We start from the raw sequence: 19,068 nt of genomic DNA on the forward strand, positions 1-19,068 counted from the left end.
ACTGTAACCAATCTGTTAATAAATCCCTTATCTCCTCATAATCTTTTAGCTCTTAATCCAGATATAACTCATTACTTGCTTACATTTCTATACACAAATAGTGGTACAGACATACTGGTATTCCAAAATAGATACAAAAATAGGTTAAGTCGCAGCTGCATCAAACTTGCGAAAGAACAGTAAGTTGTTGTATGTGTACATATTCCTGGGTTTAGATATAGATATATAGATATAGATATAGAATCATAGAGTTGGAAGGGACCCTTTCCCTGAAAGGCACCCTCTTCAAACTTTAAAACAACCCTACAGACTTGTGCATAATTGGTACTGATCTACCATGTTCCTGTAAGTTTATATATTCAATAAATGGATACCAAAGAGCAGCAAATTGGTTTGTCTTCCTTTGTCCTTTTATCACCTGAACTTTATGGGGAAGGCTGTGTTTATTTTAATGTTAACTTCTGCATTTGGTTTGAGTTTCGAATGTCGTTTGCTTTATATCGTTGTTTAATTTTGTTAGCCATTTTGGGTTTTGTTGGTAAATAAAGCAGGGTATACATTTAAAAAAAATGAATAGAAAATCAGTGTTCAAATCCAGACCTCCCTAGTACACTTTTTCTTGCAGGGTTTGCACAATATAGTCCTCCTAGGATATTGCCACCTGCACAACAGTAAACATTGTACCCAAATTTGAGCCACATATCATTTACAGTTTTCCTTCTGCATACAAAAAGTACCCTAAAAAACTAATACCACACCTTGGACAAAGCATATCACAAGTAAACCAACTGGGTTTTACAGGGGGGCTCATTTTTTGTCCCGATCAATGTACAGTAACACATTGGAGTAACTTGTGTTATTTAATTTTAATATGCTCCTTTGAAGCATTGGGTATTTTGTTTCATTTTTATTATTGTTGTTTTGAAATTATCATCATCAAGATACAGTATCAATCAAAACATAACATCGATAACAAAAGGAAAACAAATAATTACATATACAATAAAAAGAGCAAACTAATAATGGCAAACACATTCCAAATAATCTTCATCTTAACACAATCATCTTGTGGAGCTTAGGCGGGCATAATATTGTTGTAAGAGTATATGAACCGACATATGAACCCACACATGGACAGAGAGGGGACCTTGGTTATTGGATCATCACAACGTACTATGCACACTTTTCAATTTTGCAACTTCTGCTGTACTATGCCCATACTGCTAAAGGGTACCATTCTCTTAGGAAAATGTACCCATATCACTTGTTTCCCAACCTTGTAATTGATGTAGCCTAGGTAAACAAATAGCCATTTATTTGCAACCATTGTCATGGTCAGAGAGGAGACTCGAAAGCACTTTGGAAAAACCCCACCTTCAGGAAACATTGGGGGGGGGGATTGCGAAAACACACAAAAACAACCTTTTAACAAACCCATTTATTTTATAAAGATATGCAACATAAAACTTCGCACCCAAAACTGATAGCTATGCAGAGCAGGATTTCACACTGATGATGAAGTCATTTCCCTAAATCTCCAGCCGCATAATCTGCATAACGGCCAGAATTAACACCGCCCAAGGTCTTGCAACGCCTTATGTTAATCCTCTCATGCGTTTCACGCCTTTTCTGTAGCATTGGTCTGTATGGGAAGAAAACTGTATATAAGGAAGGGCAGTGCCATCGTTCTGGGTTCTTCACTCCCGTCTTTGCCACGCGAGGGGGGAACCCTGTTGCAACAGTTTCTTGTTGCTTTATGCAGCAAATTAACCAGCTCTACAAATCCTTTGGCTGAAACATCCAAGCTTCAACAGACGGTAAAAAGCAGTGTTTTCATATGGTTCAGAAACAGCTTCTGATTTTTCCACACGTGCAGGATCAGATACTGCAAATGTTTCATCACAGGAGAGTTTTGAGAGTGATGAGTTTTAGAACAGCTTGAAACAGGGCAGCAAGCTTCAGGTGCAAAATGGTGAAGGATAAAAATTCCAGGGTGCTTTCCACATCTGCGCTTAACCATTTCCCATGTAGTACAAGATATTCACAATTTTATCATTGGCGGCGAGGCATCTTCCCCCTCGCTCAGCTGCGTGCCACCTGTAACCGGAGCAGCCCTAGTTTCTTCCTCTCCCTCATAAGCAAGGCTTTTTTGTATCTCAGTTTCTACTCTAAGCTTGGACTTCAGGATCGCATTTTGGATGTTATGCAAGTTCCACTGTGTTCTTAAGAGGGCATCCTCCAGAGTGAAAATGCCGTCTCGTATCCGCCTCACTTGCGTGCAGACAGCAACTGACTTCATCTCCAAACCGATCTCGTGAACTATCTTACGAAGGTATTGCTGGGTCTCATGCAAACAGTGGATTTCTAAGGGGACAGAAATAATTGTCAATACAAGCAGGCAGTGAGGTGGGGTTTCCCAAAAAAGTTTGAACTCAAAAACTTTCCGGTTAGGGGAAGGATACTACAGAAATCAGGGTAATTTGTACTAGAAAATTTGCTGATATTTTAAACATAGGAGCATGATCTAACTTGGCATGTTGGCTTTATTTGCATTTAATAGACAAAGCTAAAAACTTTAGTGCATTGAATTCAACCAGTTGTCACTAGAAGTCCCAATTAAAATCCATTCTGGTCTCCCAGCCATTGAAAACCTAGGAAGGTGTCTTATACCCAGTGATGTTGCAAAAATATTTCCCTGAAAGTTTGTCAGGGGGAATATCCTTCCAAAGGAAGGAAGCCAAAAGCACAAGGATGATGAAACAAAGATTTATTTTAGAGCTAAATGGTCAGAACTCCGTGGCTCATGCCAAAATCCAGATCTGAGGGCTGTCCCATTTTATCTTCATAATAACCCTAGGCCCAGATAATAACTGCCCCAAGTTCACTGAGTGAACACAGCAGGTAAGAGTGTAAACACAGTCAAAGACTATGGATCAACACAGCTGGCTCTATTATGGGATTCTCCTTAGGAGTGGGGGCTGTTGTGAGAAGCTCCTGCACCATTTGTCCATGTGGGTTAGTATTATCTGCTGTGAACTGTCAGCTGCTTTCTGGTCTCTTGGGCAAACATCTCTCTTAGCACTTGCTTCTTGGTCCTCCCTACCCCTAAAGCTGTAAATGTCTCAATTAAAAAAAAAAAAAGGAAATCTGCCCTGGGACTTGAAATACATCCCTAGCCATACCTAGCTGGAATTCTGGTGGTGCAAACTGGAGGGTTCGCACTGCTGTGATCAAGGGTGGGCCTTTCTCCATGGGACGAATTAATCCTTTCACTGCCAGCTCGTAGGCCTCTTGGGTTTTCAAGTCAATATTAGCATATCTGGAAGGAGGCAAAGGGAGATAATAGATCAGGGAAGGGAGGTTGAACTCTCCTGCTGCTGGATTTGCACAGCTACTGTCTGACTGGTTTGTGAAATACATTTTGCCCACCCGAACACAGCGTGTTATCTCCAAGGATGGCTCTCCTACTGGAAGACGTATATAGGAACTACCATAGATAATCAGGTACACTCAATAGCCATTTCCCCAAATTATAGGGGCTAGGGAACGTCGTAAGACTCATGGGAATTGCATTTATGATTGTCAACTTCACACAATCCGTAAACACCTGAAAGCTATCAGAAATGCTTAAACAGCCAGTAAAAACAGAAAATGTGTGAACTGACCCTTCATATCACAATATGGAGATGAAATTGCCAGATTCTGACATAAATGGTTTTAGTCATTCAGTTTTCAAGGCCTTGTGGTTGCCTAGGTGGTTAGGCTGTGACTAAGCCCTTATGACACTGGCGGTCGGGGTTCACGTGACTGAATGCACCTTCATAGAAACAAAAGGCCCTACAGATAGAACTAGTTTGTCAGGGGGGATATCTTTTCTACCCATACTGGCTAGTTTTTTGTGTGAAACGTTCTTAGTTTTTTGTATGAAGGACCATTTCAATCATGTGAGCTCACATTGGCAGCGGGGTGCATGCAGAGGTTAACAACCTCAGTGAATGACTTGGGCTAAGAAACAGTCAACACAGTAAATAAACCCACAAAATAGCTACTTAGGAGGGGTGGGAGTTCTGCCCTTCTTGGAGCAGCCTGCTGTGTTTCTACTCTAGGTACAGCCCACCTGGTTTCGTTGTTAGATACAGAGGAGGAATGGAACATGATGTGTCTCCTCTACCAGTTCACTTACCTGCGTGTAATTCCTGGTCGCCTGTGGCTACTATGCCAGAGCTTAAACACAAGGCAGACGTATGTACATCACACACTTTTCTGTGGAAAGTTGAACCAGATACATTTGCTCTTAAGATTTTCAGATGGATGCAGCCACTGCTTCCCAAATGAGCATTAGAGATGTCTCCAACTAGTTTGACATTCATATCCTCTCCCCCCCCCCTACAGGACCTCTTCATTGGAAAGGTTATCATCTGCCAAGCTGATCTTTCAAACAGACCAACAAATTATTATTCAACAAGCCCCAGTTATTGTACAGGTTGTGCACAAAGGCTGTCATTTTAACCCATGTCCACAGTCTCCATTTTAATTAACTCTTAATACATAAAAACAGTGGCAGCAAAGGGAGAGGCCACACTTTTTGCCAGCTTTCTTTGTAACCACTTTGCTAATCAATATTAGCTTTTCCCAAAGTGATATCCTGCCATATGCTGAAGCAACAAGCTAACAACTGCAGAAGCATTAGGTTAGTTCTCTCTGAGGTGGCAACCCTTAATCTGGACCACACTACTTCAGACTGTAGGTGGGGGGACTCACATGACTGAGTGTTCCTGTGTGCAAAAGAGAATCTCCAAAGCAAGGCTAGCCTTCTCCCTGACTAATTTTCTATGTGCAGGATTTTTTTTTGGTAGCAAGGAACAATCATGTGAGCTCCCACCTTCAGTCTAAAGAGGTGCAGTCCACATCAAGGGTTACTACCTTACTGAGTAGCAGTCTCTGTTACATATTTTAACATTAATGGATGGTCCAAACAGCCTGGTTGGTGCAATTCATTCATTCAAGTCATGATTGTGCTATGTAACTATTAAAATTTTGTGTGGTTTCTTATCTGAATTTTCATAATACTTATTCTGAAGCATTCAGACGTATACAAGAGATGTTTTGGAATAGACTAGTCATGCATGTGGGATTTGCATCCTTAAATAGCTATCAGGCCATTCACTTCTGTTCATGTTTCCCCCCTCCCCCAATTTTATCATTAGGTGGGGAGTAGGTGGGAAGAAGTATCAATACGCCATGAGAGGAGTAGTCCATCGTTGGGGAACCTGTGGTCTTCGAGGTGTTGCTAGACTCCCAATCCCCATCAGCCCCATCTAGCATGGCAAATGGTCAGGGATGATGGGAGTTGTAGTCCAACAGCATCCTGGGGGCCACAAGACCCCCATCCTTGCTTTAAGGTTATGTCTCTGTGTGGTATGCTTCCAATATCTAAGCAAGACTGGGCTAGGGGAGGGGAATGCTTTGGGTCTTTTCAGATGCAATGCTAAACCATAGTTTAGCACTGCATGAACAGGCTGCTTGAGCCTCCGAGTTCCATGCTCCTCTCCTCTTTAGAAGATACAAATTTCCACTTCTAAAACTCAGCAGCCTTCCTTTATTATGTAGGAGCGCAAGAGACTTTGGCTAGTTCAAACAAGCCAAGATCAACCCATAGTTTATCATCCCACCTTGTTTGCTAACTAAAGTAGGAATTGTGTTGCCTTCCAGAAATTGCTGGACTTTACCTCCCATTATAACCTGACTGCCCCGTACTGCCTGGGGCTGATGCTGGCTGGAGTTCAGCAACTCAAGTTGTGTACTCCTGCACTAACCGATCAGAATTTCCTGTACTTGAACATAAGACAGAACTATTAATTTTTTTTTAAAAAAAGAATAAACTACCACAGTGCTGCCAAAGTAGATCCTGTTGTAAGAATATTAAGGTCTTTTATTTATATATAATAATTTTTATTAATGTACCAAGCAAACAAGGCCACATGTCTGAAGCAGCAGGCCTGACACCATTTTGACTCTCAAAACTGACCAAATGTTTCTCTGCAAGGAGGGAGTGGTGAGGGAACTTCCCAATTGCCCAGGAATTAAAAGAGATTGCCATCTCAAAGGAATGGCCTGGCTACTGAGAAAAGGCAATCAGATAAGGCATTATCACAAACTGGCAGACAGAAGGTAAACAAGGGCACTCAGATTTCTCTTGAAATCTGTTGGAGACCGCCTTTTTGTGTGATGTAGGTGTGATGTATCTGGGGGGTGGGCTTTGGGCTGCAGCTCTTCTGTGATGTATGGATGATGCTTCTGGGAGGTGAGGGTGGACTCGGGGGGGGGGGGATTTCTGGAATTTTTTTTTAAGGACAGGCAGCCTTTTGCTTGGGGGTCCTTCCCTGCTCACCTGTGTGTGAGGAAGGTACCCTGTTGCAACAGAACAATAAAGATCAAGCTTACTAGCTGCTTTGCTTCTAATTATTCTCTGGTTGGCCTCTGTTTTTTAACTCCTACCTGCAATGGACTTTACAAGGGCAGATTTTTGTTTATAACAATCCCGAGGCTCAAGTAGGGTCAGTGCTGTTAATACTAAGCCAGAGTTACAGCCAAAGTATTCCCTTTACATGACAAGGCTGAGAGATTTGTTTTTACCCTTTTCCCAGCTCTGGGAAGGCACTCTAGGACCTTGCCTGAGCCTCACACCTCCTTCCCACAGTCTGGTCCCTTGCTTAGCTTGCTCTGAGAAGGCAACACGAGGGCTGGGGGCGGGGCCTTCAAATTTTGGCCTTAGCCCACCCACCCTCATGTGACAAGGCAGCCTGTAGGTTTCTTGTCAAAGTACGCTTGTGGCCCATTGGTATGAAAAGTTGGGCCACCCTGCTGTAGTTAATGCATTAAGGGGTTAAGACCATAAAGTAAGCCAGAGCTTTCCAAACTTTTTATGTTGGTGACCAACATTTTAGACATGCATCATTTTGCAACACAGTAATGTTTCACTCAGTAAACGAACTCCTTTCCAGCCACAGGAAGAGCACCGGGAGCGTTTGCACGAAACACCTACACACTGCAGCTGACACACTTAACATGTCGCGACAGTTTGGAGTAAGCAGTTCTGCCAGATTTAACTAGGTCACGCCCCCTCGCCTCGAGAGGAAGGGTTACCAAAGCCTTTTGTTCACCCTCTTCCATCATGTGAGACTGACCAGAAAGGACTTCTGGGCTGCTCACTCCATGCTAAAGGAGAAGTAAAGGAGAACTTTGGAAGAAACTCAGAAGGGGATATTTTAAAGGTCTAACAGCCTATATTTCCACGCTTTGCTTTGTTGCATGTTTTGTGACTTAAAACCTCTCCTGGAGCTCTCTCACCAAGAGAGTATTTGCCTCAAACCTTGATCTAGGCAATTATTATTTTATTATTTTACACCAATTACAACCAAGCATTAAGAGCCAAGAGAAACAGCAGCTGCACAATGTTTAGACAAATTTCCTTCTCTTCACACATAAAAGTGTGTGCCTGCAACTCAGAATAGCGTCCCTCTTTAACCAATTGAGCTCCACCAGATGGCTTCTCTTGCTTTGAAAAAGAACTTTCTGTGTTGCTTTCTATTGGGAACAGAACCATGCTGTCCGTATTCAGGAAATGTCTGTGGTGGTCTTCTTTGCTTTAATACACACCCATGCCATAGAACAAGCAGTTTCCAGGGACCCAGCCTGGGGGTGGGGGTGTGGAACCAGGAATCCAGAGTGGCAAGAGGTCCCTGCCCACCACCCCTGCATCAAGGCTTCCCCTGTTCGGATGGAGGCGTTTGGGACTCCTGCTCTGGGGAGTCCTCCTGCATGGCATCCTCTAGAAGCCTGTCAACGTCAGTGTTGCCGCGCAGCGCACACCACACTAGAAATGCCAGTCCCGACACACAGATCAGCACCACCTGCCCCACTGGCTTCTGATGGTCGCTGCCCATGGACTGCTCCACACTCCATTTCCGAGGGTGGGCACGGCTGTTCCGGAAGCTTAGAGGCTGGGAGCTCTTCAGCTCCTCGTGCTCTCTGGGCAGGCAGTAATGACGCAGCGGAAGGAAGGAAAGGGACGGAGGCGGCCTGAGGGAGAGAAGGAAACAAGACGTGGGGTGAGGAGGACAGCAGGGCTCCTGGCTGACTGCCCTCCCACCCCAGCACTCCTGCTCACCTTCGGCGTAAGGGCCTTTGGATTTCCCTAGTTATGGAAGGGCCTGCAAGCAGAGCAAGCCCCACCTGCGGCAAACAGTTTTCACCTTTCAACTCCAGGATGGTTAATCTAAACTGAGCACATGCAAAGTTCCCATCCCCATGAATGTCTTGGAGGAAAGGCGCTGTTGTTTCAGTCCGAGAAAACCCTTTTGTCTCTATAAAACTAACTTCCAGCTATCAACTCTTCCATCCTCCTCCTCTATGAGTGCAGCCTCTATTTGGGGGGAAGCTCAGAGAGCTTTGGCTGGTGGAAGCCAAACTCCCAACTCCCAGGTAGCACAGTTAACCATCAGGGAACATGGGAGTTGCCATCCAGCAACATTTAGAAGACACCAGGTTGGGGAAGGCAGGTGTAGTAGCTAGTGTGGCAGATTTGGACTGTGGAAACCACACTCAGCCACGAATCTCACTGGGTGACTGGGCCAGTCACAGAATTAGAAAGATGGAAGAGACCTCCAAGGTGTCCTAATCCAAGCTTCTGCTAACGCAGGAAATCCATTACTACTACCATATCCCTGATACTGCAGTCATAGTGTTAGAAGGGACAGTTAACATCTCCTGGCTGAACCTACCTCACAGCGGCTATGAAAAAACATTGAAAGAGTGTGAGTGTGTGCAGAATCATGTATGTCACCTTGTGGTCCTTAGGAGGGTGAGATAAAAATCCAAGTTATTTTATTTAGTAATGGGAATTCTAGTGAAATAGTTATAGGAATAGCAATTAATACTTGGCTGTCAATTAGGCACATTGGAGCATTCAAAGCACATTACATATCACAATTCAATAATCTTTACAACACCCCATAAGACAGGCCAGTGTTAATATGCACACATTGCAAATAGTTGGGAAGGAGCTGAAAAACAAGGGCCCACCTAAGGCCAGCTGGGCAACATTCAAACCAGGGACTTTCTGAGTTGCACCATACTCCCTCTAATCATAGCTGTCAACTTTTCCCTTTTTCTTGCGAGGAATCCTATTCGGAATAAGGGAATTTCCCTTTTAAAAAAAAGGGAAAATTGACAGCTATGCCTCGAATAGCTCATGCCCATCATTCTACCACACAAACTATTTACCGGTAGCATGATTATTTAGTAACCTGAAAATTACAACTTTCATTTTTTACAGAAGCGGGGGCAAAATGAAAAGAACCATTCATTTCTGTGCAGGTCTGAAACCAGCAGCTGCCAGGGCCTACCGGCACTGAGTTGCCTGCTGTGCTAGCCTCCCCACACCCCACAGCTGGAAGGGCCTGCAATCCACTATTTACACTTCGGAGCATCCAAGAGTAGCATGACTTAGGGTGCTCTGGAACAACGTATGAAATTATAAATGCCAGCTTTACAGCCACCTTGAAGTACAGCTGCTGCTGCCCCCACCCCACTGCCAACATAAGAGGGGCTCCACCAGGGGGTACTTTGCACAGGCAAGATATCCCTCAAACCAGAGCCAACTTTGCTTCTATGGACAAAGTAAACAAGGGGCTCCTGGGGATGCCATGAGTGGAAAGCAGGAGGTCTGGAGGAGAACCCGAGTTCTCCAAACTGCATCCCAGCCTGTTCATCCTTGTCAGGAGCCACTGAGAAACAAACCTTTAATCTTTAGATATCAGGCAAAACCATACTTTTCTAATCAGGTCTTTGGCTTTTAACTAGCTATTGCCCTTTTGCATAGGTGGAATGGTGGGACTGTGTGTGTTGATTTTAATGGAGTTATGTATGTGTTTTTTGCTTACAAAATTTTGAGCTGCCATCACAAAGAATGACTAATCATTTTACTAATTGATAATAATAGTATTTCGTTTATTGTGCCTTCAGTATGTTTGATGTTTTGCAAGGTGCAGGAGGTGAAGGAGGGTTGCAGGCTGGGATGTGCTGGGATATAAGAGCAAAGAGGGAAGGCACAGCCATGCCTACTGATCTGCAGAAGTCATCCCCAGCCAGATGGCAAGGCCTGGGATGATGGGAGTTGTGAGTCCAGCAACAGTTATCTGAAGGTCCATGACAGGCAAAGTAAGATTAGCAAAGCTCAGCAGTTTGCCCAGACCTGCCAATACCAATAACCTTCTTCTTGTACATGGGGAGTGGAGTGGGTGCTCTTTGGGGAATGGTGAAATTCCCCACACCCTCCCTTTCCCTTAAATCTTATAGAAGATGCCTCATTGCAGCAAAAGCAGCAAACATCTTCCACTAGTCCCCAAGTGACAGCAAAAGCATCACCTGAAACCTTGAGAAGCTACCTTATTACACCAGAACAGGGTATTGTCCATGTAGCCAGTCATTGCCAGCTTTGACAGGTGGCAGCTTTTGTCTGCCGATATACTGTCAGCTTTGACTAGAAGGGGTTTCTCAGGGAAAGGTTTTTCCTGGGGCTTGCTATCTGAACAGATGCCATCAGGGATCAAACCTGGGACCTTCTGCATGCAAAGCAGGTACTCTGCCCCTGTGCTCTGGTACAGCCCCCATGTTTGGGATACGTACTGCAGTAAAGCCTTGTGACTGGACCCCTGGATAACAGAAAGGATCCTCTCCAGCTGCTCCCTGGTGATGTGGTCTGCAGACAAAGAAAGAGGGAAAACAGTACTGAGAGGGATGGACTAGGTGATCCAACAGCCTGGAGCTAAATATATATACAGTGGTACCCCGCAAGACGAATGCCTCGCACAACGAAAAACTCACAAGACGAAAGGCTTTTTGCAAATTTCTCTATGGCCGTGCTTCGCAAGACGAGGCATTTGTCTTGCGCGGTACCACTGTATATGCCCTCCCCAGTCTCCCCCCCCCCACACACATCTGGCTTCCTCCCACTCGCCCTCCCCGCTCGCCCTCCCCACGCCCGGCTTCCTCCCGCTCGCCCTCCCCGCTCTCCCCCCCCCATGCCCGGCTTCCTCCCGCTCGTCCTCCCCGCTCTCTCTCCCAACACCCACTTCCTCCCGCTCCCCTCCCCGCTCTCCCCGCTGGCTCGGTGCAGGCGGCAGGAGGCTCCGGTTGGGCCCAGCCAGGCCCAATCCCCCCCTGCTGCTGCCGGCAACAGGCCCCGACTGGTTTCCCCCCCCCCATAGGAACGCATTAATTAAATTTCAATGCATTCCTATGGGAAACCGTGCTTCGCAAGACGAAATTTCCCCAAGACGAAAAGACTTGCGAACGAATTAATTTCATCTTGCGAGGCACCACTGTATTTCAAACACAGACTATAAACATGTTGCTGCCTCCTAAGCAAATTCCCAGGTGAAAACAATATGAAAATGACCCCGTGGTTTGGGGGGTCAGGATGAGGAAGAGCCGCCACACAATAAAATATAAAGCAAACTCAAGATACTTATATGATGCTTTAAAACTCCACAGTTTCGAAACATTGCTGGGTGATGGGCTCACCTCTTATCCTCCTAAGAGGAAAACATACACCTGGAATCCAACTCAAGTTGGTTTCCGGGCAGTGGAAAAGAAAGCAAACTCTCTCCTGCTGGAGGCTGAGCTAGCAGGGCTTTCAGGACCAGCTGAATGAGTGCTGTGCTTCAGAGAGACAGGGGAGAATCATAGAATTGTAGAGTTGGAAGGGACATCCGAGGGTCATCTAGTCCAACCCCCTACAATGCAGGAAACCTGACCACAGCCTGAACCACCACAGGTTCACCACGCATATCCCTGTGTATAAACTTACCAAATGTCGCCTTCTCGATCAGTTTGCCTGTGTCCGAGAAGTCGTCTGTGGCTTTGCCAAACAAGCCACAAACTGTGTAAGTCTTTGAAAAGGAGAAATGCATGGTGAGATATCGTAAGTTTACAGTGGTAACACTTTACAAGAAAACCAGGCAGCCAAAAACCCCAATTGTAGTTACTGCTCAATACAAAACAAGAACACAGCAGTGGGCGTGTGTTTAAGCCAGCCCTTCTCAACCTTGGGTTCCCAGATGTTGTTGGACTACAACTCCCATCATCAGGAGTTGTGGTGGTCAGAGATGATGGGAGTTGTAGTTCAACAATATCTGGGAACCCAAGGTTGAGAAGGGCTGGCTTAAACTATGAAATGCTTAGTGATAGCTACCAGCTTGGGAGGGCTTTAAAGGGGGACTACTTGTCCTGACAGCTAGGATCAAAAGCACAAGAATACCAGATTAACAACAGAGGAGAGGGCTACTCTGCTAATGGCCTGTCAGAAGTCAGCGGTCCGAATCCCCGTGATGGGATGAGATCCCGTTGCTCGGTCCCTGCTCCTGCCAACCTAGCAGTTTGAAAGCACGTCAAAGTGCAAGTAGATAAATAGGTACTGCTCCGGCGGGAAGGTAATAAACGGCGTTTCCATGAGCAGCTCTGTTTTTGCCAGAAGCGGCTTAGTCATGTCGGCCACATGACCCAGAAGCTGTTTGCGGACAAACGCCGGCTCCCTCGGCCAGTAAAGCGAGATGAGCGCCACAACCCCAGAGTCGTCTGCGACTGGACTTAACTGTCAGGGGTCCTTTACCTTTACCTTTAGGATGGCGCAGAGTCTGGCTACTAAGTACCAAGAGGAACAGATGAAGCAGTTGGGGATGTTCGGTCTGGAGAAGCAGCATTTAATGAAAGATTTGATTGCTGTCTTCAACTATCTGAAGGGCTCTTAGCCACACAGGAGATAAAGCAGACTTGCTCTCTGTTGCTCCAGAGGGCAGGACAAGAATGGACTGGTTGAACTGGAAGGGCAGCAGATTTCAGCTAAACATCAGGAGAAACTTCCCAATGACAAGAGCAGTCTAACTGTGGAAAAGAAAGTGCTGGAAGGTGGTGGGCTCTCCTTTGTTGAAGGTATTTAACCAGAGGCCAGGTAGCAATCCATAAGGGATTCTGTAGATGCCTCGTGCATGGGACATCCTGCACACTGTACACCCTGCACTAGGCAGGGGGCTGGACCCCAATGTACCTTCCAACTCTAATTAGTCTAATAATAATGTATAATTCCCTACTAATAAATGTGTTAAAATGAATACTTACCCTAGTGAGATGAGCATTGTGCAAGGCTTGAAGCAACTTGTTGCCATCACCCACCCCAAGCACTGAAATATAAAAAGGAAGGGGTGGGAGAGTTAGGCAGGCAAAATTAAAAAGGTCACTTTTTCTGACTGCAAATCCAGGGACAGGTAAATAGATACGTCTGGATCATGGCAAGCATTAAGTCTAACTGGGAAGGAGGTATCTGTACATGGCTTTGGATTCCAACAGTAGGGGAAAATGAGAGAAGGGGGGATTATTTAGACCCGCCCCCCCGCAGAACTATAGATAATGACAATTAATTAAATTTGTATACCACCTTTCACCTGCGGATCTCAGGGCAGTTCACAACATAAAAATACAATATGCAATACAAAAGCACAAGATATAAACAAGAACAAAAAAAAAACCCACACTCCCCCCACAAGCACATTTAAAAGGGGTATAATATGTTAATCAGTCCAAGGCCTGGTTAAAGAGGAACGTTTTTCCCTGAAGGTATCCCTGGGGAAAGCATTCCACAAAGAGGAGGGGAAACACTGCAGAAAATGCCCATTCTCGTGTTGCCACCCTCTGGACCTCTCATGGAGGAGGCACGAAGAAGGGTCTCAGAGGATTATTGCAGGATCTGGGTAGGTTCATATGGAGAGAGGCAGTCCTTGAGGTATTGTGGTCCTGAGCTATTTAAGGCTTTATAGGTCAAAACCAGCACTTTGAATTGGGCCCAGATTAGCAACTGCTTTGGGATGCAATCCAATTTATTGGCCACATGTACCTTAGCCACAGTGTAATAATGCTCCTGGGAGCACCATATAATATCAATGACTGGATAATGCATCTGTTACTTACCAAACACCCCAGAGGACATTGGATCCAGATGGTGGCCTACTCCAACTTTCAGATGTCTGAATATCGGTCCAGAAACTGTAAAGGTAAATCAAGATTGATTTTTTAAAGGCACGCACAAAACCTGATCTCACCAAGACAGTAAATGATTCAAACAAAACACAAAGGAAGCTTTTTAAATTAATAAATAATTCTGAGGTGTTTTTAATAAAGCAATTCGTAAGTGGAATTAAAATGAGCAACTAAACTAATAAAAATCCAACAACAAATTTCAACAGGGAGCAGAAAATCTGGCACAAAACGGAAACCAAACTAAAAGGCCAGAGAAAAGCAAGACATTCTAACCCAGCCTCTGAATCTGAATCAAGATTGCGGGTCAACTGCAAACTTTAAGACTGAGGAGCCACAGATGCTGGAACAGACCACAGCAGGGGGTAAACAGAAGGAGTTTCCAGACAACCATCAAATTCCTCTCCAGAGGAGAATGGAATTGGGCAGCCACATTTTATCCCACTCTGGAATCACCCTCAGAGAGTAACTCCAGACTGTGAGATGGCACCACCAGAATCCACTCTTCTCATTTAAAGGGCTAGGCAAGCTGGAGATTGGGACTTCATTTTTATTGGAGGAAGGAAACCTTGTACCCTGTATTTCTGTCTAAAACAGTGATGGGAAAACCTATGACCCTTCCAGGTGTTGCTGGAGTCTCAACACCTAGGTCACAATTCCTAATCACTGTTCTAAAAAGATCTAGAGTAGGGAAAGCTGAAATTTTATGGAATAAAGATCTATTAAACAATTTAATCTATTTTCAACTAATCGAAGAGTAATTTAAATTATTTACAAGTGTCAAGTTGCATCTGCTTCTCTACTCGGAGGGCCAAGTGCAGGAGTAAGCCCCAACGAGTTCAACTAAACCTACTTTCCTGGGAGTAAGTCCCATTGAATTCAGTAAGGTGTACTTGTGAGTAGACACACATTTGCTTGCACTGTTTACTGAGAAACACCCCATCATTCTCACCTCACAACTACCCAGTCTCCTATTTCAACAGAAGGCAACAGTTAAATCTTTTTCCCTCCATTTCCCTCTGACACAGAAGGCCTCCACAAAAGCCTTCATCCCACCACTCTCACTTTTTATCAAAGGGAGGCAGACAGGGCAAGCAAGCAAAGAGGTACCGGTAAGTTATTTAAAAAAGAAAAACCATTCCTTTATATGGTGGGAAGCTAATTTAGGGGGAACCAACAATGTAAACACCAGAAAATAAAAATAAACACACTTCCCTGCCCCCTTTTTCTGCCAGTTGTACTTGGTGGACAGCAGAGAAGAAAAAGAAAGAAGCAGCACATAAGGAAGTATAGGGTTGGGGAAACAAAAATTTGAGAAAGCAAGGGGAGAAGAGATAATTGGGGAGAGTTCAAGGGTAAGGAGAAAATGGGGAACATAATGAGGGGGGCAAACACACACACATGCAGAAGAGGAGAAACAAAGAGCATTGGCAAGAGAGAAACACACGGGGGTGGGGGGAGGGAGAAAATAGGCTTAAATAACAGGGCAATGCTTTTTTAAAAATTCAGAAGTAAACAACCCCATTGGAGAAAGGAAGGAGGAAAGGTGCTCCCAGCACAAAGCCTAGAGACAACTCAGACTGACATCTCCCTCAACCGCCTACCTACCAGTCTGCCTAGTGCCTACACTTAAAGCAAGAAGCTCCTGCGAGGAAGCTTTCCTCTGTGCCTGCTCTGTGGTTTGCTGCCCCCTGCAGGAGGCAGGAGAGGGCTGAGTATGGGTTGCATTGTTGCAGGAATAATGAGAAAAGCATCAATTGGCTTTGCAGTTTTTCCAACAATGTGATTTGCAATATATCAATATTTTGAAACAATTATCATGATGTGGACTTTAAACCGGTTTTGGACGACAGATCAATAAATCACCTGGAACTATTGGCCATGTAGGGAGCCCAAGAAGAGCCTGCTGGATCAGGCCAGTGGCCCATGTCATCCAGCATCCTGTTCCCACAGTGACCAACCAGGTGCCTGTGGGAAGCCCACAAGCAAGACCTGTGCACAAGAGCATTCTCCCCCCTCCTGCAGTTACAGCAACTGGGAATTCTAGTCCAGAGCATCTGGAGAGCAATTTGTTGGCTATGGGGTGATTAGGAATTAAAAACAAACAAAAAAATGCTGTGCAAAAGCTAACAACAATTCAAACCGTAAACACAATAAATAGTGGAACACAACAAGAAAGTGATACCAGATTAACAAACCAAGAATAAGCAGAACTGAAGAGATTCCTGAAGGCTTTTTGCTCGCCCCACCTTTGCCCAACATCCAAAGATTGGCAAGAGAGGTGTCACACCTGAGAATGCCCTATCAGCGAGTGTTCATTACTTTAATCCATTGTTTCTCAAACTTGGGCTTCCTAGCTGTTGTTGGACTACACATCCCATTTTCCCTAGCTAGCAGGACCTGTGCTTGGGGATGATGGGAATTGTAGTCCAACAACAGCAGGAGACCAAAGTTTAAGAAACACTGCCACAATCCATACACTAGCAAGACTCAAAAGCAGAGTCTCTTAGGTAGATACAAATCAGGCATAGGCAAAGTGATGCCCTCCAGATGTTGGGCTACAATTCACATAATCTCTACCCAGTAGCCATGCTGATTGGGGTTGGAACATCTGGAGGCTACTATGTTCACTGTCCCTGAAAGGGATAAGTTAGTCCTGATATCATCAGGCCCAGAATTCCAGCTTCTCCACCCTACATCCCTGCTCAAATCTCACCTAGAGGATGGTCAGCCATAGCTGGGAGCTGCGTAACCGTCATAGTCAATTCCTTCCTATCCTTCCCTTCCACCATGCTAGGCAGGAAACGTACAAGCCGTCGTGGTGCTGGTCGCTTGAATGAGTTCAAGTCTAAAGAAAAATAATAATGAAGAAAACTGGTTATTCTTTTTTTTAAAGGTATAGCTAACAATTAATATTGTTAAGGTACCTCTTTCATTCAAGTGCATGGGAATCACTCATGAAACATCTTTACTCAGCCCGTTCAGAAGGGATGGTGCAAGTTTTCATCAGCATGGAGAAGGTGGACAATGCAGGTGGTACATCTTTTCCCAGAAAGTTCAAGTCTTCACCCCCCCCCCGCCCAACATAGCAGTTACGAGGCTAGCTTACAAATCAGGAAGTCCCTAGCTTCATCTACAAAGGGGTGGAGGGGGGCAGGAGAACACACACACTTTCCATGCAGATGGTCCCAGCTTCAATGCCTGACATCTTCACTTAAATGGACCAGGTGGCACAGGACCTTGGAGACCTGGTGCCAGTCAGAATATCAGACTAGAAGGGCAATTTATTTAAGGTATCTATATGTCACTTTTCAAGCAGACCTCACAAAGCAGTTCAAAAAACCCAGCTCCGTCACTGAGATCATCTGCAAGGGCATCTTTCATGGGTCTCTGTGTGGGTGAGGCTCATTTGACAGCTATGAGAAACCGAGCCTTTAGTGTCATCAGCCCTGCCATCAGAGATTCAGCAGGTGCCAACTTTTAGACGTTGAAAACATTTCTATTCCATCAGGCTTATGCAGGCAACTAAGAATACATCTTTCCATAACAGTTAGTCGAAGATGACATCTTTTTATGGTCTTTATTCCACGGCTTTTGCATATAATTGTAAAGTGTTGTAAAGTTGTTGTTTTTTAATGTACAGTGGACGCTCAGGTTATGGATGTAATCCGTGATGGAGGCACGTCCGCTACCCACAGCGTTGCTATCCCGCAGCACCGCGTCTTCGCACACGCATAATGCAATTCAGCACTCCGATTTAGCGCTTCTGCGCATGTGCCGAAACCTGGAAGTAACCCGTTCCAGTACTTCTGGGTTTGGCGCGGAGTGCAACCCAAAAAGATGTAACCTGCAGCAGCTGTAACATGAGGTATGACTGTATAGCAATACATTTAAAAAATAAAAAAATAAAAATTGTGATTTACTTTTAAAAATCCCTGATGAAAATTCAGCAGCATTTCAGTGCAAATTTCTCCTAATATACACATTTTGTGTGCAATTTTGCCCAACACACACATTTTTGAAAGCACATTTCCCCATATATTTATATTTCCCTTAATAAGATATATTTCTGTATGTTATTTTCACTAAGGTGTGCATTCTTAGGGAAGCTGTACCTCAGCATGTGCATCCTTTAAAAAAACTATTTTATTAATAAGCAAAATAAACACACTTCTTCATGCACACAAAAGCTCATACCAATAACAAACTTGGTTGGTCTCTAAAGTGCTACTGGAAGGAATTTTTTTTTTAATTTTTGTTTCGACTATGGCAGACCAACACGGCTACCTACCTGTACCTTAAATAGAAAACTAACTTTTGAAAGTTTTTTTTTCCTCCAAAAGCATTTTATTTTAAAAATTCGATTTAATTTTTTTAAAAAATCATTGATTTTTATCCACCCTGGTTAAGAGCACATTTATTACGTAACACTCTGCATTGCATTGTATTACATGATAAGTATGGAGCGGGAGGCAAGACGAGGCAAGGAAACGGGGCGGAACCTCCTCCAAGGCTCACCTCTCAGCAGGTGGGTCTCCACGGCGTTCCGCACGGCCCTCCACGCCACGCCGGGGGGCTTGTAGACGGCGAAGACCCCCTGCAAACCAGCCCTCGCCAACCGCATTGTAGCGTCTCCCGCTGCCGCCGGCGTTGCTTACGGGTGAAGCACTCTCAGCGGTCCCCCGAGGCGGGCGCCGCCATCTTGCGTCCGTCGCGAAAGGCAGCCCGGCCAGGAAACAAGCGCCGGAAAGTGGAATGCGCAGAGAGCAAGAGGCGTAACCTCCAACCACGTCCCCCGGAGCCGCCATCTTGGGAGGCCTCATGAAACGAGCGCCGAAGCTAAGCTGAAAAGAAGATACGTAGAAAGCCTCCGCACCGCGTTTCGCAAAGCCGCCTCGCGAAACGCAGCCCTCCCTCTCGGAAACAAGCGCCGCTGCCAAGCTAGGGAAGGGGATACGCAGAAACCTCCGCACGTCG

At 45.0% G+C, this 19,068-nt stretch overlaps 1 protein-coding gene across 2 annotated transcripts; it reads right to left on the reverse strand.

Moving 5' to 3' along the window:
• Window positions 1-1,736: 1,736 nt before the first annotated feature.
• On the reverse strand, window positions 1,737-18,787 carry TRUB2 (TruB pseudouridine synthase family member 2). 2 transcript variants are annotated; one of them, XM_033137737.1, is made up of 8 exons: window positions 18,610-18,786; window positions 16,808-16,939; window positions 14,026-14,100; window positions 13,180-13,241; window positions 11,873-11,954; window positions 10,690-10,762; window positions 3,183-3,319; window positions 1,737-2,364 (listed from the first exon to the last, which is right to left on the reverse strand). In XM_033137737.1, the coding sequence occupies exons 1-8, from the start codon at window positions 18,713-18,715 to the stop codon at window positions 2,042-2,044; spliced, it is 990 nt and encodes a 329-aa protein (XP_032993628.1). In that variant the 5' UTR covers window positions 18,716-18,786; the 3' UTR covers window positions 1,737-2,041. The 2 variants fall into 2 exon arrangements, with proteins under 2 accessions (XP_032993628.1, XP_032993629.1); XM_033137738.1 differs by lacking the exons at window positions 1,737-2,364; window positions 3,183-3,319 and adding an exon at window positions 7,632-8,082 and having other exon boundaries at window positions 18,610-18,787.
• Window positions 18,788-19,068: the final 281 nt, after the last annotated feature.

Source organism: Lacerta agilis, chromosome Z, assembly GCF_009819535.1.
Source record: "Lacerta agilis isolate rLacAgi1 chromosome Z, rLacAgi1.pri, whole genome shotgun sequence".
Lineage (NCBI taxonomy): Eukaryota > Metazoa > Chordata > Lepidosauria > Squamata > Lacertidae > Lacerta > Lacerta agilis.

What these genes read in the sequence shown, in the direction of transcription:
- TRUB2 (XM_033137737.1), bottom strand. Translation starts at nt 18,715, where the DNA reads ATGCGGTTGGCGAGGGCTGGTTTGCAGGGGGTCTTCGCCGTCTACAAG. An exon ending in AATGTCCTCTGGGGTGTTTG is followed by an intron (nt 13,242 to 14,025) that starts GTAAGTAACAGA and finishes TTTATATTTCAG; the next exon opens with TGCTTGGGGTGGGTGATGGC. An exon ending in ACCACCAGAATTCCAGCTAG is followed by an intron (nt 2,365 to 3,182) that starts GTATGGCTAGGG and finishes CTGTCCCCTTAG; the next exon opens with AAATCCACTGTTTGCATGAG.